The 21,015-nt window shown below is 50.7% G+C and overlaps 1 protein-coding gene across 9 annotated transcripts in view; it reads right to left on the reverse strand.

Annotated features, from left to right (window-relative positions):
- RGS3 (regulator of G protein signaling 3) overlaps positions 1-21,015 on the reverse strand; it is a 154,019-nt gene that overhangs the window by 73,967 nt on the left and 59,037 nt on the right. For all 9 annotated transcript variants that reach the window (XM_055117211.3, XM_055117212.3, XM_063594256.1 and 6 more), the window contains 7 exons: positions 19,824-19,905; positions 18,874-18,979; positions 17,726-18,077; positions 16,777-16,816; positions 10,700-10,896; positions 7,727-7,810; positions 2,314-2,425 (listed from right to left, as the gene is read on the reverse strand). In XM_055117211.3, coding sequence (XP_054973186.1) covers positions 2,314-2,425; positions 7,727-7,810; positions 10,700-10,896; positions 16,777-16,816; positions 17,726-18,077; positions 18,874-18,979; positions 19,824-19,905 — 973 coding nt within the window. The remainder of the gene's footprint in view (positions 1-2,313; positions 2,426-7,726; positions 7,811-10,699; positions 10,897-16,776; positions 16,817-17,725; positions 18,078-18,873; positions 18,980-19,823; positions 19,906-21,015) is intronic.

Raw genomic sequence — 21,015 nt, forward strand, 5'->3', positions numbered from 1 at the left:
GTCTCAGGGGAGTGGGGGCAGCTGGGGGAAGGCAAGGGCTCTATCGGTGCCTGGAAAGAAATCTAAGCGTTGGATTGTGCACCTAGAAATGGAGCCATTTCCATCCCTCTCAGCAGCTCTCAGGCTCCCTGGAGTTTGGCCCCAAACCATCTATCCAAAAATTCCAGGGCAGGCAGACACATGCACACACACACACACACACACACAGGCCCCTCTCCCACACCAACCCAAGGGGCTCTTCCGTCCATGGTGGTCTCTCCTGAGAAGTGCTGCCTTGGCCATCCTCAGCCCTTGTGCAGCTCGCCCTCCATCTGCAGGGAGAGGAAGCCACAGTGCCAGGCTTACACAAGGCTGCAGCTCAAAAGCAGCTCAGCACCTGGAGAGTCTCTGTGACACCCCAAGGCCCCACACCACCCACCTTGACCATCACAACCCAGTGGAGGATGGAGCACACCCCACCCCTAGCTTCAAGTCTGGGGCCTGGGGCCTCCAGAAGGGGAGATCCCAACCAATTCCCCATCCAGGCCCCCAGAGGGGTAGAGGCAGGATAATATAGGCATGGTCCAGCAGCTGCTCACAGCAAGCTCTGGGGTTCTGTGTGGGGGCATCAGAGCTGGGAGGGACACAAAGCGCTGGCCCCACCCTTAGTTCCCAGTCAGAGAAACTGAAGCCTGGCAAAGGGAAAGGGCCAGCTGAAGCCACACAGCACAGCACAGCACAGCACAGCAGTACCACGCCCAGATCCCAGACTCCCAGCCACTGCCCTCAGCTCCTCTACTACCTTCTCCCCCCAACCTCCACCTCCACCCAAATTGTAGCCAGTGTGAGCCTTGCTTCTCTTCCCTCCCTCCTTCTCACAGGAAGCTGAGCAAACCAGGGTCCTGGGTTATAGCCTCAGCCTTGTAATGTGCACAACAGAGCGAGGGTTCCATTCGTGTACCAACCAGGGCATATTACTGAGCCCTGGCCCATCCAGTGCTCCTCCCTCAAATGTGACGGGGTCCTAGACTGTCTGGGCTGGGGGCAGGGAGGGGGAAGCAGAGAAGAAGGGACTCGGTGTGAGTGCATGTGTGAATATGCACACTGCAGGCTGAAGAATGGGCATATGGGAAGCTGGATGTGAGGGAGCCAGGGAGGGGCTGGGGGTATGGAGAGGACGGCAGGGAAGCCCAGGAACAGAGGCCACTGGAGCTCCAACCTAATGCCCTCCAGCAGGCATGGGGAACTCTGGGAATGCCAGTGCTGGAACTGGAGTTGCTCAGGCGGCTTCTTCCCACCGCCCTGTGGTCAGGCTGAGCCCGCCTGGAGGGAGGAGCTGACCCAGTGAGGTGACTTGCTTTTCCCTTCCATGGACAGGGGAAAGGCCAGAGCCCGAGATGGAGAAGTTGTCAGTGGCTTCCTGTGGGGAAGTGAGAGTGGCAGTTCTCATACTGAATGGGTTTCCGAGGAGGAGGAACACTCAGGCACTGAGCAGGCAGGACAGTTTGCAAACAGCCAGGAAGCTTTCCCGGAGCAAACCCCGCCAAAACAGAACTCTTTTACTGGGTAATATTTTCCTCTCTGCCCCTGTCACCCATCCTCAAACGGGTCTGTTGTTTTCATGATCTGGGAGAGGAAACCGAGCCCCTCTCAGCAGAGACCTCAGGCGCCAAACCAAACCACTGACAGATACTCCCAGCTGGCTTCCCCTCCCACGAGTGGAGGGCATGGTGGAAAGTTTGGGTTAGAAATTCCCTCCACGCTCCCACATGTGCCTGAGCCCCAGCGGCTTGGGCTCCGCAGGGCCATGCAGCTGAGTAGAGCCGAGTTGCGGTCTCTGTCCACAGATCTGCGGGGTGAGTGGGTGGCAACAAGTATTTATTGGGCACCTGTTATGGGCCAGGCACTTTGCATTTATGACCTAGCTTAATCTTCACAGCAACCTTCTCAGTTACTATTTTTATCCCTATTTACACGGGAGGAAACAGTCTCAGAGAGGCTGAGTACAGTGCCCACAGTCATCCCAGTATGGAGGGACAGGGCCAAGATTTGAACACAGGTCTGTCTGAATCCAAAGCTCTTCCTACCCGACTCCATAGCCTCTCTGGAAAGTCTCTAGAATAGAAACTTCCCTGAAAACCTCAGGTATATCAGAAGGCTTACCAGCCTAGAAAGAATGCCAGTGTCTGAGACCTACTAGCCCATGGACAGAGCCCAGCAGCACACACTCCAGTGCCCTATGGATGACTGGCAGCCAGATCCCAGAGGGCTGCCCAGAGCAGCGGGACTGGGGCAAGTTGAGAGGGGCTCTGGGCACCTACGGCATCTGCTTACCTTCCTGCAGCTTCACACTCTGGAGGTAGAGGGGGTTCCTCAGGACGTCGCAGCGGCCAGGCTCGTCCTCCTTGGTGAAGAGCAGCAGGTCCGAATAGGCAAACAGTGTCACCTGGGTTGACAGAGAGCAAACAGAACTGGCTACTTTGCTGTCCTCTGGAGGCTGAGAGCCACAACCTCCCCGAGAAGGTGGGGAGCCACAGCCTCCCCAGATAACGCATCCTCATCATCTCACACAGAACCAGGAGCAGTGCTCAGTACAGCCTCAGCCAAGGGCAGTCCTGACCTGCAGTCAAGATGGCCCCATCACCCTCCAGCTTCCTATACTTCCACTCCTCAAAGTAGGAAAAAAGCAAACAGAAGGGGAAAAGTGGCCCTCACCCTCCATGGCAGCTGGTCTCTGCAAGCCTCTCCACAGCCTGATCCCCCAAGCCTACATCTCTGACCAAATGCTCCTGGAGCCTCCAGCCCAGCACCTGGGGCTTGGAGCAACCCTTAAGCTGTAAGATTTTCCATATTTGCTTTTATTCTGCTCTAAGTGTCTGGCTGAAAGAGCACTGGACTTGAAAGTCAGAAGTCAGGAGGCTCCTATCCCAGCTCTGCCACCAACTAGCCACAAAAAAATTGGCTTAAACCCCTTAACCCCTTCAGTTTTCTCAACAGCCCAAACAGGGAGAAGAGTCCCTGCCTGGCATTCTTACAGGCTCCTTCCACGAGCTTTTTGCAGACTGAGTAAAGCGCCACACAATGTGAGCTAATATTATCAAATTCCTTGTGGATAAGTTTAATTGCATTAATGAGAAATCAGTTTAAGAAACAGCCAGTTACTCACACTCTAGTACAGACATGGACATCACTTTTATCTCTTTTATGCATTAGCTGCTCCAAAAATAAAGGCAGAGGCTATTCTTAGACATTATAGGTAAACCAACAGGCACGCTCAGCATATTTTTATGCTAAGAAAATCCACTTGATCCTTTAATGCCACTAAAGATTACACTGTTCTTTGTTTTGCAAATCCTGCAGTGGCCTTTAGTCAAAAGCAATAAAATCCAATTTTAGATTCTCCAAAGAAAACAAAGTGTTATTAAGTATGTGAACTTCCCTTTGAGATATCAAACACCTGACACCTTGTCTCTTCTGAAGAAGAACCAGCCAGAAGGGCTTGGCATGCACTGAAGGGTATCGTGAGTGTGTGTTGGACTGTTGGTGACATTTAAAAAGCCAACAGGTTGACATTCAGCTATCAACCTGTTAAAGATGACCCCACAGCCCCACTTCTGAGACTCTATCCTACAGAAATACTTACAAGGAGGTATAAATATGAACATATGAGGATGTTCTCAGCAGCATTTTTGTAATTTAAGAAAATAACAAACATTCATCAAGAGAAGATGAATAAAATGAATTGTGCTAACTTCATATGGCAGAATTTTATGCAACTATTAAAAAATAAAGTAGAGCTATGTGGGCAGAAATAGAAATCTGTCTATCATAAATCAAAATAGTACAATGTGCAAAAATACCTAGCATAGAATCCAATTTTGTAAAACAAAACGACACATTTCTCTATAGTTATACATTTTTAAAATAGTTAAAATGCCACACTCCTCACTCCAGGGAGTGGGATTTTAATTGATACATTTTGATTTAATGTGTATTATATTTGCAATCACTGTTACTTTTGTAATTTAAAAATATAGAATATATATCAAAATATGGCTTGGCTTCTTGAGTGTAGCACAAATACAGAGGCTTGAGGAAATCTGGGCTGCAGAGACAACAGGGAGACATCCTTGAAGGAGCTCTCAGGGGCTTTGGCTTCTCCAATGGGGCCCAAACATGAGGACTCCAGAACCCTGGGCTATAAGGCATCTTGGTAGTGACCCTAACCCTTCCCACCACAGCTCTGTCTCAGTGCAGCCCAAGAGAAGTCTTCATGTGTTGAACGCTTACTTTCTGCTCAGTGGATCCTCACTTGTAAATAACACCACTGCCCTCATTTACAGACGAGGACCCTAGAGCTCAGAGAGGTTAAGTGACCTGTCCATGGCCACACAGCCAGGGACCATTACCCAGGTATATCTGACCTAAAGCTCTCACTATACAGAGAGGTAGCAATGTGCTTACAGCTGTGCAGTTCCTGAATGTGAAAGAATCCAGAGACCAAAGAGGAAGAGCAAATGAGGCAAAAATAAAAATTAATAATAATAATGATAATAATAATGTTAAGAGAAGAGGCGAAGAAAGTGACTCAAGAGCTCAGAAGGAGTCAAGGAATTGGTTGTCTGAGAAGACTTCAAAGTCCAAGCAATGGAAAGAAGGCTCTAAACTAGCCAGAAACACAAAGCAAACCCTCAGGGTCCCACAAAACGTGTCCCTGACTCAAGGGAAATCTGGTAGTCACCTCCAGACCCAGAGGGAGGCTGGCAGGGGAAGGGCTGGAGCCGACAATCTGTCAGGAGCCTAGAAAGTTAAAAAAAAAAAAAAAAAAACAGCCCAGGCCCAGAGAGGGGTGGAAGTAGGGCAAGTAGGAGGAGCCACCAGCAACTGGGGAAGAACCATGAGCAAGGTGAGAAAAGGCCCAGGCCACCACTCTGGCTCAGATTCCCAGGGCTGAGAATATGGTCTAGACAGGAAGTGATTAAGGCATAAATGAAAAATTTCCCAAAGGTTGGGTCAGGGAAAGGCCAGAGCTGGCACACAGCTGGAGGCAGAGCAGAGGGGCAAGTGTGCCGGGGAGGGCATGTGGACTCCCCTATCTCACCAGCACCAGCAGGGGCCATGGCAGCCCATGGGAGAGTGATGCCCATCTCCATGGCCCAATCACCTGTCGCCTTCCACAGCAGGCCATGGGGGTCACCCAGTGTCTTCCCCACACTTGCTCCAAGGACACATCTGATTTTCCAAAGGGTCAGAGTTGAGGGATCACTTGGTAAGGGGGTCCTTACCACTTGGAGGGTGGCTTCTCCCAAGTGGCCCCAACTAAGCTTCTTCTTGGGAATCTGACCTAAGAGCAGAGTTTACCAAAAAGACTTTGGTGCCTTAGTTAATGGTAAACTCCATGAGTCAGTGTGTAAAGGGAGGGTGTGTCTGTCTTGTGCTTCATGGTATTCCCAGAACCTCGCACAGGGCCATAGACCTCAGGGCACATTAATCAAGTCTATTACTTCTGGAAGGGGCTGTGATGAGGGTAGTTCACGGTGTGGGACTGGATCAGCTCACAGATGTTAGCAAACTTGAGCATGCCCAGAGAAGTGATGGGACAAAGAACCAAGGAGGAACATTCCACAAATAAAGATTTCTGTTGAGTGTAAGGGAGAACACTCTACAATTTAGCCCTCCCCAGTAAAAAAACCCCACTGCTCTAATGGGCTGCCCTAGAAGATTCAAGCACCAATCAGAAAACCATTTAACTGGAAAGTTACAAGGAAGCAATTAGCATGGATGACTCCTGAAAGCCTAACCAATGCTGAGATTTCATGAATTTATCCAAATCCCTTTGAATTTTTTTTTTTTTTTTTTTGGTGTGAGTAACATGACAGGATGCCCAGATCTACATGTTTGGTTGCCATCATACTTCAACAAAAAGGAATACATTAATATTTATTTTACTTGTCTTCAAATTGTTTCCTTCAATCTTCAAGGCTAAGGGAGAGGGGTCTCTTGGTTCTAAGGCTCCAGAGATCTATAAGGCAGGGTTTTCTGGACGAATTGCAACTGTCACAAGGCTCTGGCTTCAGCTTGTGTTCCTTAGTTTGTCTTTATGCAGACATGCCAGAAGCAGTGTGGGGTCATGGAAAGCATCACTGAGCCAGAAATGACCCGGCTCCATTCCTTACCAGCCTGGAGACTCTTGGGTCCCAGTGAATCTCACTGGAGCCTCAGCTGCCTTAACTACAGAGTGGGGACAATCGTGCCTTTCATGGGGGTGCTGCAAGAGCTAATTGGGGTCAAGTATGTAAAATGCATACACAATGAGGATACACAATAAGTGCTCAATGTTTGCAGATTCAAGGGTAAGTGGACAAACAGAAGAGTGAATTTAGACTTATGTATACGTTTCAGGGTGGCTGCCATCTCTAACTGGCTTCTTATGAGTCTGTGAATTTATGGCCACACCTCAATTTCTGACCCTTGGAAGCCAGACTTAGGTCCACCACACTCTCATTCACCAAACATAGCTCTAAGTGACTTCTCATCCCTAAAACTTAAATCCCTCCCAACAGATGAAGTTTTACTCCCACTGAGACAATTCAGAAGATATGCAAAGATTGTTAAGTTCCCAAAGTTTGCAAAGTTCCCAAGAGGAGGTTCGGAAAAGAGGAGGTCCAGAAATACAGTAGGCAACAGCGAGCGGTGGAAGGGAGCAAGCAGTCCCCCAGGGCACTCCCTTGAAAAAGATAATGTACATTTGGAATAGATGAGTTCCAGTCCAGTCTGCTTACTTAAAAAACAAACCAACCTCCTGCTTCAGCCACAGTCACACATAGTGTCCCAGAAGGCTGAGGTTTAAAGTGTCCTTACAGACCAACCTCTGACCCTGCCCTTACTGCCTCAAATACACACAAACCTACTGCTCAGATGGAAAGACTAAGGAAGAAAGAAGAAATCACACGTGAGCCAGCAGCAGAGCTGGGTCTCAATACAGACTTCCTGTCTCCAAGTTTCCTGATCTTTCCACTACCCCAAGCTGCCACTCGACTCAGCCAAGGCAGCTCTATATTGGGGCCTGATCTGCAAAGAGCCTGCTACCCTCACCCCATGGCCCCAGGTAGCCAGGGCAGAGCCCAGGGCTCCAACTTCTGTACCCAAGTAGTTTTAAGCTCAGAGACTGAACTGACCAGCTCTGGGGTTGTGTAGATGAATGAAGTTCTCCCAATTAGAGAAAAGCATCCCAGGCCAGCTCCCAGGAAGGGTGACACAGGTCCCATGTCAGCACCCCACTGGCAGAGCTACAACCCAGGCGAAATCATAGACTCGTCTCTCAGAAGAGGACATGGGATTTGGGTTAAAACAGGCCCAGAAAACTCAGGTAAACTGATGCTGGTCTAAAAATTCACTTTGGCTAATAGCTTTACTCTTCCTGCCACCAAAGTCACTCCCCACAGCCAGGGTAAATTGCCATCTCTTCTGCTCCTGAGAGGAAGGTGGGATAAACAATGGGGTGTCTTTAGGGGCTGGGGAAACTTTCTAACCACCAAAGAAGGATTCAACAGCTTTTGAAAGGAGATGTACAAGAAAAAGCTGGGTAGCCTTTGCTAGGGAGAGTGGAGGGGTCCTTCTCAGGTCTCCCCTACCCTGAGAGTGTACAATTCTAAGATACTCAGGAAGAGACCAAAGTGAGGGGCCTGGAGAATGCCAATGAAGCCCACCCAGAAAGCCCCCTAAAAATTGCAGGTGAAAATCTTACCTCGGCAGCCTTGTTCCTCCCTTCGTACAGCAGCAGCTCCTCTGACAGCAGGAGGGTCCGGGCAGGGTTACAGAGATCTAGAGGCTGGAAATAAAGCAGGCTGAGTGGGCAGTTCAAAAAGAGGCTGGGTGAGGACCCGGAGGGAGGAAGCAGCAGCTTGTCAAAGCCAGCCACAGAGAACCCTCTGACCCAGAGAAGACTGTCAGCCCGCCACCGACCCGAGAACCCACACACCCCCTCATACATAAGATGGAAACAGAAAGACAGACGCTGCTGTCCTGTGGAACTGTTGCTGCCACCTTCCCCATCAACCCTCACCGTGAGAGCTACACTCACTGACAGGAAGTGTAACCACAGGCTTAGGCCCTCTGCAGTCCTCAGCCCCAGCTCTCACCCCCCACTGCACTGGGCTCCTGGGCCCTCCCAGCCCCCACCATCCCCCATCTATCCTGTTCATGCCTCACAGGACCAAGAGGCATCCTGAGAGCCACATGCCAAGAGATTTGGTCACTTGAGTCCCTTCAAAGCCAGGCCAGTCCCTGCTCTGCACTCATAGCACACTTGAACTGTCTCCTTCTCAGGCAATCCCCCAAGGGTCAATTCTCACCCAAATCTCTCACCCTACTCCCTCACCTTGCCCAGCCCAGCCCAGAGGAAGCTCCCTAAGCTCTGGATTACCCAGCAGGACTTGTCCTTATGACTGTATATTTCTAATACGGCTTCTAAGTACATGACATCAAGCAAGGTGCTTAAAGAAAAGATCATGAAACAAATAGCAAGCTGGACCTGAAATCCCAGCTACTTGGGAGGCTGAGGTGGAAGGATCATTTGAGGCCAGGAGCTTGAGGTTACAGTGAGCTGTGATCATACCACTGCACTCCAGCCTGGGGGACACAGCAAGAGACTGTCTCTTAAATAAAAGTAGTTTCGTATACAAATATTAAAATGAACAAGAAAATTAGACACAGGCCGCGTGTGGTGGCTCGTGCCTGTAATCCCAGCACTTTGGAAGGCCGAGGCGGGTGGATCACCTGAGGTCAGGAGTTTGAGACCAGCCTGGCCAACATGGTAAAATCCCGTCTCTACTAAAAATACAAAAAACTAGCCAGGCATGGTGGTGGGCACCTGTAATCCCAGCTACTTGGGAGGCTAAGGCAGGAGAATTGCTTGAACCTGGGAGGTGGAGGTTGCAGTGAGCTGAGATCGCGCCCTTGCACTCTGGCCTGGGCAACAAGAGTGAAACTCCATCTCAAAAAAAAAAAAAAAAAAGAAAGAAAGAAAATTAGACATTGTAGATGCCAAGAACTTTGTGTCACATGCTAAGAAAGAGAAGAGACCCACAGAAAGGCTAAGGCCGGGCCCTGCTGACAGAGCTGTCTAAGGGGAGGCGTGTGAGCTCCCAGAGATGTGTTGCATCCTAACAAAGTGTGCCTACTGGACAGTGACAGGCTCAGACTGGGATGCCAGGGAGACCAGAGAGGCATAGGCAGAAATGAAGCCCGTGGGGCCAAGTCACGTCTATGCTGCTGATAAGATGATAAACCATTAGAATCTTCCTGCAAAGCAATTTGTCAATATGTGTAAAGAGCCTTTAAAATGTTTATGACCCATGACCCAGTCATTTCCCTTTCAGCAATCTCTCCCAAGGAAAATAATCAGAGAGGCAATCCATGCACAAGGATTTTCATCACAGGGTTATTTACAATAGCAAAAGAGTAGACAGAAGTATCTGAATACAGAACTGGTTAAATAAGTACAGTATACCCATATAAAAGAAGAGTGGGCAACCACCGTAAAACACAGAACATTTAGTGGTGTGGGAAAGGTTCATGCTACAATTTTCCTTTTAAAAAGGCAACATGATATAAAATATAGAATAAGATCTGTTTTTTAATGTGCATATGCACACAGAAAAGATGCTGAAATGTTCACACTATCATATCTGGGTGATGGAATAAATAAAGATTTTTAGGTTTTTGTTTTGTTTCTTTTTTTTTGAGACAGAGTCTCACTCTGTCTCCCAGGCTGGAGTGCAGTGGTGTGATCTCGGCTCACTGCAACCTCCACCCCCCAGGTTCAAGCGATTCTCCTGCCTCAGCCTCCCAAATAGCTGGGATTACAGGCGCCTGCCACCGCGCCCAGCTAATTTTTTTGTATTTTTAGTAGAGATGGGGTTTTTATCTTGACCAGGCTGGTCTTGAACTCCTGATCTCAAGTGATCCACCACCTAGGCCTCCCAAAGTGCTGGGATTACAGGCGTGAGCCACCACACCTGGCCCAATAAAGGTTATTTTTAAAGAGAAGGAGAGATAAATGGGGAGGAAAAGGGGGAAGAAGAAGAGGCTGGAGTGCAGGGTTATGATCATAGCTCATTGTAACCTCGAACTCCTGGCCTCAAACGATCCTTCCATCTCAGCCTCCCAAGTAGCTGGGATTTCAGGCCCAGCTTGCTGTTTGTTTCATTATCTTTCTTCAAGCACTGTGTTTGACGTTGGAGAATAAGAGCGATCTAGTGAATCGCAGGCCACCAGTGAATACGGGCCAAACTTGTTTGCAGAGACCAGGGAGGCCAGATAAGGCACAGACCCCAAGGGTCTCCCTCAGTTATTTTCAAATAAAAAACCACTGGGTGAGCCAGGGAGTGGGAGCGTTGGCAAACAGTCCCTGTGACATGGCAACAAGCAGCTGGGGTGCACCTGCCCTTTCCCCAGAGAAAGGGGAGGCGAGGTGGGGGAAGGAGAGGACCCTTTCCTTACTGGGCTATCCCGGCCTCACTTTTTCCTGTGTATCTCCCTGGAAATCTCTGCTCCCTCAGTATAAGCCCCTAGAATCCTATGCATCTAAAGCTACTTATCTTTCCCAAAACAGGGCCCTCAGTCCTGGGATAAGTCATCATCCCTGAGTCCTGGGGCAAGGGCCCTCCTCTTTCTCCGTTCCTCCTGAGGGAACCCTTAAGACCAGCCACGGGCTCACCTGAACAAAGACAGGGAACACCAGGACTTTGGGGGCCAGGGTGACGTAGGTGCCATAGCTTGAGTGCGTGGCATGCGGCCTCACAACCGGGCAGTTTTGGTAGTTCCCGTGGCCCTTCATGGTCTGCACTGTCTTCATCAGCCGGGACTTCTTTCCCAGGCCTGTGTAGGACTTCCCTTTATTGGGACTCCCTGATTCTGTGAAACAGAGATGGGGGACTATGAGACATTTCCGTCACTCCTGCAAAGGTGTCCCCTCTGTAGAAACAGGGGACACGGACTCATTCCGTCAACAACCACTTTCTGAACAGCTACTTTGTGCCAGGCCCTGCGCACGATGCTGAAACACAGGGAGGCCTCACATGGGCTCGGGCTTCAAGGAATTCCCTCGCACTCTAGTGAGAGATGCTGACACATGAGCAAGCAAGTCCAGGGCTAGCACAGCGCTGGGCACCACCAGCTATGATGGAGGCAGCACACTCCACCTGCTGACCCAGGCCCCGGATCAGAATTTCCATTTTGGCCTCAGTCTTTTAAAAATCAAGAAATCACTCATATTTGAAAAATCAGAAGATCTGTCCTCACTGAGCCCACAGTCCCACGTGGAAGAATCAGTTGGAGCAGAGTGGTGCCCAGCCTGTGTGGCAGGGTACGCGCTCTCCTTAACAGACACCCACACCATTCCCACTACTCCCCGCACAAGCTCAGCCCAGCCCAATCTGTTTCCTCCCTCCCTGCCCCACAGACAAAAATCCACTCTCTGCAGCAGTGGCAGCGGAGACCAAAGGCTTTCCCAGGATGTACTGGAGTCCTCCCTCTGTAGCCAAGGGAGCTAGAGCAGCCTGGCCCACTCCAGTCAGTCTAGAATAAGGAGTGGCACTTGCTGCCCCAGGTCACAGTAAAGCGCACAAGCTTCGAAGCCAGGTGGCTGTGCTCAAATCCTGCTCCCCCGCTTACCAGCTCAGTGAGCTTGGGCAACTTATTTCACCCTCAGAGTCTTGATTTCCTCAACTGTAACAATAGTGCCAAGCTCACTGGGTTACAGTGAGGATTAAATGAAATACTCTAAGTTCACTTAGAGTCTTTAGAACAGTGCCTGGGACCTAGTAAGTGTGTGATAAAAGTTAGCTGCAAACTCAGTGTTGTTTCGTTGTTGTGATTTCTCCACTTGGAAAAGCAAGTTTGGGAGTCAGGTGCCCCATAGGACTCTGGGAATCCCAGGCTTCACTGTACCCAGGAGGTACTCCGGCTTGGCCACCAACTCACAGATCATTCTAATCATAAGGAGAGAGAGAGAGAAACAGAGAAACAAGACCACCCCCAGGAAGGACAGCAGAGGCTGCAACGGCGGTGGGGGGGAGGGGTCCCTCTTTAAGGGGACACTGATGGACACACACCCCTCACCCTGAACAAGGGGTGGTGCACACGTTTTTGTTGTTGTTTTTTTGTTTGTTTGTTTGTTTGAGACGGAGTTTCGCTCTTATTGCTCAGGCTGGAGTGCAGTGGCCGATCTCGGCTCACCACAACCCCTACCTCCCAGGTTCAAGTGATTCTCCTGCCTCAGTCCCCCAAGTAGCTGGGATTACAGGCATGCACCACCACGCCTGGCTAATTTTGTATTTTTAGTAGAGACAGTTTCTCCATGTTGGTCAGGCTGGTCTCGAACTCCTGACCTCAGGTGATCTGCCCGCCTCAGCCTCCCAAAGTGCTGGGATTACAGGCATGAGCCACCATGCCCAGCCTGTGCACAGGTTTTTGTTACATTCCGTCTAGTACGCAGAGGGACAAAACACAAAGTCGCTAAAAAGTCAGGGGTTCCTGGACCAAGCAGGTGGGAGGGAAACTCCAAAGCAGTCAGGCTCCACACACTCCTGGGCCCCTTCTAAGGCATTCCTGCTACTGTATGGGCAACTACCAGGTCCTCACTGACCTGGGTGCCCAGCCTGGGTCCTGGGTGCAGGCTGTCTTCTGCTGCCAGCAGCCCTAGCAGCGAGGGGGGAACCGGTGGCCTGACCCCAGCTATACCTCAGGGAAGCTCCCCACCAACGCGCACCCACAGCCTCGGAGGAAAAACTCACCTCAGAAGGTTTCACACTTGCTTCCTCCTCCCACCCCCAGCCCCTTCTCACCAAGCAAGGTAAGAAAAACAAGTTGACTCCCCCCGTGCCCCTGACAAGTGACCACTGATCATAGACAAATCTGGGGGCAGCGCTCAAACCATGATAACTCAAACCACTTCCTGCCTCTTCTGTGAGTCACAGAGAGAGGAGTAGAATGAGCATAAGCCCCGGATGGGCACAGGAGGAACAGATACAAGGAAGATGTCACATAGCTCCTTGTCTGATCTGGCCCTACACATCAGTCCCAGAGGGATGTGTGCTGCCAGGCCCTGGATGCTTTGTTTAAAGCACCATCCTCAGTCTCAAGATCATCACTGAATTTGAGTTGGATAAGACACCCGAGCTTGATCACTGACTTCCCAAGTCAGAGACAGTCTGTGTAACCCTGAACAGCTTCCTTCCTTCTCTGAATCAAAGTTTTCTCCACTTTGAAGTGGAGATAATACTGATTGCTGCCTCGCTTTCCCCAGGGCCAGTGGGAGGTTCACACAAGAGACCTGATGGAAAAGAGTTTGGTGGATTGTACCACAGTGTGAGTAGTCAGGGGATTATCACAAATCCTAAGCCTCCAAGTAATCCACCTACCAGGGTTAGTAGAAGGATAGGCAGGGCTGCTGGGTCTCAAACTGTGCTGTGAATGAAACCCCATGGCCAGCCTGGATCTAGACAGTCTAATTTAACATGGTTAAGCCTACAGCAGAGAAGGCAAAACCATGCAGGACTGACAAGCAGGTGACTGGAGCAAAATAGACCAAAAGTAAAGATGGGTACCAACTGTAAATGCCAAAATCTGGGTCCTGGGCCCCCAGTCTCGGACTTCTTAAAAAATTGATTTCTTCCCTTCTCTAGCCCAGGGGCCCAGGGCTGTCACAGAATCCTCACCAAGGGCCTCACCTGAAGTACCCAACACATAATTCTGCCTTCAGAGAGGAAAAGTCGGCTCAGCCCCATTTTGTAGACAAGGAAACTGAGGTCTGGAATGGTAGGGTGACTGGTCATTTGGCTAGTAAATTATACAAGGCAGGATTAACCCAACCTATGCAGCAGTCATGCCCTTGTGCCCAATCTCCACCCACCCCTGGATAATATGTGGCCAGTGGGAGTGGCTCTGTAAAACTGATTTTTTTTTTTTTTTTTTTTTAGAACAGTACAGCTTGCAACCCAGTTACTGAGCTCTGTGAAGGCAAACTCATTTACTTCCCACCTGCTACCGATGTCTGGTCCAAACCCCCATATCACCCTTTTTTCCTCCAACACCTGCTTCACCGACCAAATACAGTAATTACAGGGCTTTGCTCCCAGATTCTGAGGCGAGCCCTGGCAGCCACCCTGCCCTGGCAGTGGCGAATCTGAGGCCAGGTCACCTTTACAGGGCAGGGACAATGCCAAGGGTACCAGCAGCCCTGGGAAACATGCCAACCACAGCCGGGCAGGCACTCTGGGCTCCGGAAGGGCACCAGACCCTATTCAACTCAGGATGGCTTAACTCTCCCTCCTATTCAACTCAGGATGACCCAACACTCCTGAAGGGCTATCTCTTGGCAGCCCAGCCAGAGGAGGGGGACTAAGAAGCCAGCACTCTGGTGACGGCCTTAACCTCTGGACAATCCCAAGTGTGTTTAAGGGAAATTGTGTGCCCTGAATTTCACCCTTTCCTCTGAATCCTAAAATTGTGAGCTACAAAGACTTGATCCCTGGTAAAGAGTGAAGATTTATTATTATGAAGAATACATAAAGTAAGGTCAGGATCTTAATACAATGCATTCAAAGAGCTAGCATGGTTATTAATATCATCATCATTTCCTCACTTGTCCCTTTCCCCATGGCTTAGATAACTGTGCTCTTGCTGACTTACTATGTATTATACTCTCAGAGGGGAATGAAACATGGATACAGGCTGGGAGCACAGCAGGGAGACACAGAAGTACCTTTCAACTGAGAAGGAATCAACCCCAGACACCAGCCTGTGTGCATGGGCCCACTCCAGGCAGCACACTTCTCCAGCCCCCCTCCTCCACGACCAGACTCCAAAGCCTCAGAGGCAACCCAAGTCGTTCTCCTTCAGTCAGTCACACAACCAAAATTCTACTGAGTATCTGCCATCCGCCAGGCCCTGGGTCCTGCACTGGACCTACAGAAATGAGCCAGGCCCAGGCCTTGACCCTAATGAAGTCCCTACTTAGCAGCGGCATCTCCACTCTAACCTAATGTGCCAACCAAAAGCTTTTTAAAAACTCTTCATTGATGGAATACTACTCAGCCATAAAAGGGAATGAATTAACGGCATTTGCAGCGACCTGGATGAGATTGGAGACTATTTTTCTAAGTGAAGTAACTCAGGAATGGAAAACCAAACATTGTATGTTCTCAACAATACATGGGAGCTAAGCTATGAGGACGCAAAGGCATAAGAATGATACAATGGACTTTGCAGACTTCGGGGGAAGGATGGGAGGGGGGTGAGAGATAAAAGACTACGAATGGGGTGCAGTATATTCTGCTCGGGTTATGGGTGCACCAAAATCTCACAAATCACCACTAAAAATCTTACATAACCAAATACCACTTGTACCCCAATAATCTATGGAAAAATAAAAAATAAAAATAAAAATAAAACTCATCATTGAATTGCTGTCAGACTTCTCCCCAGAAGGAACACAGATTTATTTCCAACTGACCAGGCTCAACTGCCCAAATGCCCCAGACTGGAGAGAAAGAAGATGTCTTCCATCAGCATCCCTGAGCCTGATGGGAGCGCTTCACACCCGCAAAAGGCACAAGCACTTTTCCAACTACCCCCTAGAAGCATCGCCTTCACACCACTGAGAGGGGTACAGCAAGGAAGCAAGTCTGTGAGTGGCTAAGCAAAAGCCACTGTCAAGGAAGGCAGTCCAGACACCAGATGGACTTCTGAGTCAAAGCTTTCTGGCAGGCACGCGAAGGATCTCAAGGAATGCCCAGCCAGCTTCAGCCTCAAGACCAATATCTCAGCCTTCCTGGGAGAAGAAAGTGGTTTTGAGCTCAGCTTCCACCCCTGATCAGGATTTTAAAAGCCAAAGAAGAAGAATCCACCCAGCAACAGAGACATCTGTGCACTTCAAAGACAGCTACCCTCTGTATAGCATCTCTCAGTATACAGGCAACTACTCATAACCATTCTCTCATGGGATCCCCCCAACAACCCTCTGAGGTAGGAATTATTGACCCCATTTTATAAATGAACAAACTGAGGCTCAGCGAGGGGACAGGATTTTTTTTTTTTTTTAGACAGAGTCTCGCTCTGTCACCCAGGCTAGAGTGCAGTGGCATGATCTCGGCTCATTGCAACCTCTGCCTCCCAGGTTCAAGTGATTCTCCTGCCTCAGCCTCCTGAGTAGCTGGGACTATTGGCGCACACCACCACACCCAGTAGTGATTTTGTATTTTTAGTAGAGACGGGGTTTCACTGTGTTAGCCAGGATGGTCTCAATCTCCTGACCTCGTGATCCACCCACCTCAGCCTGCCAAAGTGCTGGGATTACAGGAATGAGCCACCAAGGAGACATGATTTGCTCAAAGTCATATAGCTAGAACTCCAACTCAAGACCTCCCACCTCCACGCTCCCTGACTCCCTTCCATGCAAGCCCAACCACATTGCCTCTGGCACCTAATATATATCGGTTGCTCTGTAAAATTGGATGAATCTCAATTGAATGCCTGAGGCCTGGACACACGGTCTCTCAAAATGCCCTGGTAAGATCCCCTCTCCTCCTTCTCAGTTCTGGCTTCAAGGAAGAAAGACATTGGTTCCGTGAGGGAGAAAAGGTACCACGTGGAAAGAGAGTCTGTGTCGATAGGCTAAGTGACCTGACTCCATTGGAAAGGCCTCAGAACTCAGGGGCGGAGGCTGGGCCAGGCCTCAGCTGACCCCTGCTGCCTCTCTGAGCTAGGAGGGCACAGCAGCAGCAGGAGACTCACCTTCGGGGATGGTATCCTCCTGGTACACAGGCCGGAGCAGCTGCAAGGGAAAGACAGGAAAACCACCTCAGCCCCAGGAACAGGGCAGGACAGCCCAGGAGGCTGCTGGACACGGGGGCCCCAGGGGAGAGGAAGTGGAGCACCTCAGGGCACAAGAGAAAAACAGCAGTTCTGGTAACCAGCTGAGGGAGGAGGCTGGGAGAGAACACAAAATCCCAGAATATTCAAGTCTTTTGAAAGAGGCTTTATGGGTCATGAAGCCTAACCCCTTGGCAAGTCCCCAACTTCCTTTACAGCAGCTGGTTCCAAAGTGCATTGTAGGGAACACTGGAATGGTAAGACGGTACCAACCACGCCCTAAAGTGTGCCCCCATTAGGCAAGTTTGGGAAATGCGGTGTTATTTGGTTGACACCACCTGCTGTAGTACAGGATGCCAGCAGAGCCTCTACTAGGCTCCCTTGCATTGAGAATCTCCTAGATGAGGAAGAGAGTACGGGATATGTCGCAAGCTTATTTGACCTCAGAACACCTTTTTCCCAGAGCATCTCATGGGACTAATGTTTTGGGGCGCGCACTCCATCATCCCACCATGCAATCATGCAGTGTCTGCTTTCATACCTCCTATGATGGGGGCTCACCACCTACCAAGGCAGCCCATTCCACTGGGGAAAAGCACAGGCTAGTAGAAAGCTCTTCCTTCTGTGAGTTGAAATCTTCCAGCCTGTGCATGCCCTGGTCTTGGATCTGTGCCCTGAGGCCACATAGACCCATCTGTCCTCCCTACCAAGAACAGCCTTGCAGAAGGCAGAGGTAGCACATATCCCATCTCCTTGCCCAACATCGCAGCCCCTCACAGGCTCCTCATCACACAACTTTGGGTCTTCAAGTCTTCCTGGCCTCCCACAGGGACCCAGTACCCTTCACCTTCCCCACACCAGCTGTCCGTACCTGGCTCCCAGGATTCAGCGGGGCCAGGATGATGTAGTTGGGGTCGGTGGGGGCAGTGGCACGGGACAGTGCAGGCAGCGTGTGCTGGCCCCCGCGCTTGGCCACCTCGGTGTAGCGCTCCCAGCCGCCGAGCAGCAGCCCATCAGAGCTGTCACATACCAGGTGGCAGCTGTGACGCTGCTCGGGCCGTGCCTGGACCCCATGGGTGCAGTTCTTCTCCCGTTTGTTGGGGGGTGACTGGAGGTCATGTGTCGACTTGCAGGAGGCCCGCCGCAGGACCCCGCCATCTGGTCCTGGCTTGACCTGGGGGACCATGCGCCACACGAGTAGGATGATCTCACTGGGGCAGCTCCTGGAAGGTGGGGGATCACACAGACAGGTTGAGCCTGGGGAAAGCCAGTATCAGCCAGAGTGAGGGCCCACAGGGCAGAGAGGATGATGGGGGAAGAGGAGGCAGACACCAGGGGGGAAGCCCCCAGTGTCAGGGCAGGAAGGGATGCAAGAAGCCATTTAAAGAAGAGACAGCAAATGGGTCACCTAGGTCAATTCCTATTGACGGGCAGTGGTTGAGAAGGACCCTGAGGCCAGGCCAGGTTCAACAGGAAAGAGTTCCATACTCAATCCATGATGCTTATCAAAAGCAAGATATAAGCAAGTAAAGCTAGCAGGTCACCTAAGTGCAAGCCCTCATCTGGTTATTCCAGAAGCAGACCTAAAATGGGGCCATCAGGGTTTTACCCTAGAGGATCAAAATTTGGGAGACTCCAATATTTTCAAGAATATTTTTTTAATTGTGTAACTGAAACATTTGCAACATCTTCATGTCCTTAAATAACAAATGGGCTTAGCTCTTAGGTAGCAAAAATAATTAGCTAAAGCAGAAAGCAACCTCCTGGTGCCCCGTCCTGAACCACAGAGTCTGAGAGCATCTTCCCTGCTGTTTGCTCTGGAATCCAAAAGTGCTCTGAGCCTGAACCTTCCATTCTCAGGCCAAGAAACAGATTCCTTGAAGAGCAAAAGGAATTGCCTGCTCACAGCTAGGCAAAAGAGGCAGCAGCAAGAGCTGGGCCAGGCAAGGCAGTGTGCCCAGGGCTGGGGAGGGTGTGCCATCAGCCTGAGGCCCCAGGCCACCCGCTGTCCCCTGTCACCGGATCTCGTGGGCCAGCTCCACACATTTCCAGTGCTCCACAGGCCTCTCGTTCAGCTGCAGCACCGTGTCCAGCTGCTGCAGCCCTGCCCGTTCCGCCGGACCCCCTGCAGGGACAAAGAAAAGCCATTCAGGGGCCCCTGAAGCCTAAGACCCCTTCAAAGGATCTGGAGTCCTTTGCTGCCATGGTGACCTCAGACAAGGACCTCCCTTTTTCTCTAAGTTTCTTCATCCGTGAAATGAGGGACTGAACTTGGTGCCTCTCAAGAGCCTTGAAAGAAGGCATCCCTTTGCCTTCCCTTCTCCCTGCTTGCCTCCCCTACTGCTGGCTTACCTCTCTGCAGTCCACCCTTCCACCCGGGCCCTTACCCCTCCCCAGGGCCTCCTACCCCATTGAGAACCTTCCCTGGGGCCAGGCTCCCACACTACATTCATTCCTTCTCTGCCAATCATTGTGCACGAACCTCATGCCCACCCTTGTGTAGGCACTGGAAACACCCTGACCACTGAGCCCTGGCTTCTGTCTTTGAGATGCTCACTCTGTGATTAAGAGAAATCTTCATTTGTGAAAAGTAGGGAAGGATGGCTCTTTTTAAGTGCTGATCAGGCTCTGGATAGGATATGAAACAGCTTCAAATAGAGTTCACAAATGACTCTCATTTTCCCTTGCAGCCATTGCTGAAAATATAGGTTTAGTTCCTGTTCAAACTGATTGGGAAACAAAATATAAAAACCTATTTTCATTTTGATAAAAACAACAAAAAAAAAGTGGGCATATTTTCATAAATGGCAGTTTCATCTACGGTCACTTAAAAATATTATTCTTTTCATTTTGAAAAGCCAGGACACTTTGCTTCAGTTTGGGGCTCCCCTTTTAGTTCCAGCCTATGTTTGCAAAGCCCACATGTGTGGTGGGCAAGTGGGGCTGGCATCCCCCTGTCACTCACTTACCGGAATCCACGGCCTGGACTCGGACTGGAGAGTCGCAGCAGATGGTGAAGCCAAAGCCGTCCTTTCCCCTCGGGATGGTGATCTAGGACACAGCCCTGCCCAGTCACTGCCAGAAGCTGGAGGCTCTTGCCTCTACCCCAAGGTCAGGAAGCCCACAGCCCACCCCTGCCAAGAGCCACCCTCCTCTCCAAGGGAACTGGAGCCACAAAGGAGCTAGCCAGCCCCTCAGTGTCCCTATCTCAGCCCAGACAACTTGAGCACTGAGATGTGGGCCAAGCAGGAAGGCCCAAAGCTCAGCAGGTAAACCCAGGCCGATGTGGGGAGGGCCTGGATGGACAAGGTCTTGGAAAAGCAAACTTTGCCATCCTGAGCCCCAGCAGCCCCAGCCCTTGATCCAAGGGCCCACCAGCACTGCATGACTCAGCCTCACCTTTGATCCACTGTTTTCCTGGCTCCCTTCTTCCTTTCTCACAGAGGTTCACAGAGCGTTAGCCTGGGGCGGGCCCTGTGCTAAGGGCCCAAAGACAAGGCCAGCCTGGTCACTGCCCTCCCAGAGCACAGGGGAGGAAACACTGGGACACACTCACTCCATCTCAGGCCAAGGGTCAGAGGAAGAGAGCTGGGGTTCTGGGGGCCAATCTGTGGCCAGGGCCCCAAGGCATCCCATGAGGACTCCCAGGTAAGGTCACAGATAGGCTTCCTGGCTGAACCTGAACTAGCCACTGACTCATGTGCCTGCTGAGGCCCATGTGCTTGACAGGTCCACAACTCCTACTTTCAGAAGTCCGTGAGAGGGCCTTGCCATCTGGATGCTCTTTTCAAACTGGCACACAATTATTGAGCTCCTACAGCATGCCAGGCTCTGTGGACATACAGAGGCATGCAGCCTTGGTCTCTGGTTCCCAGAGGAGCACGAGGGTACACAAACCTCTCCAGAGTGAAGCAGGGCACAGCGGGCACTAAAGAAAAGCAGGAGGACTGGGCCATTCTCAGTCCTTTATGCTCTGACTATGGACACCATGCTTGGCACATGGTAGGAACTCAGCAGAGGCTAATGCAGGGAGGACAGCCTGGCAGTGTCCCACACACAGGAGGATGTAGGGTGGTCTGCCAGCCCATTCCGGCTGCTAAAGGCAGCACAAATCAGAAAAGGGATTCAAGGGGTCCCGAGAGACCCCCTAGAGAAACTGGG

Source organism: Pan paniscus, chromosome 11 (genome assembly GCF_029289425.2).
Source record: "Pan paniscus chromosome 11, NHGRI_mPanPan1-v2.0_pri, whole genome shotgun sequence".
NCBI classification, from domain to species: domain Eukaryota; kingdom Metazoa; phylum Chordata; class Mammalia; order Primates; family Hominidae; genus Pan; species Pan paniscus.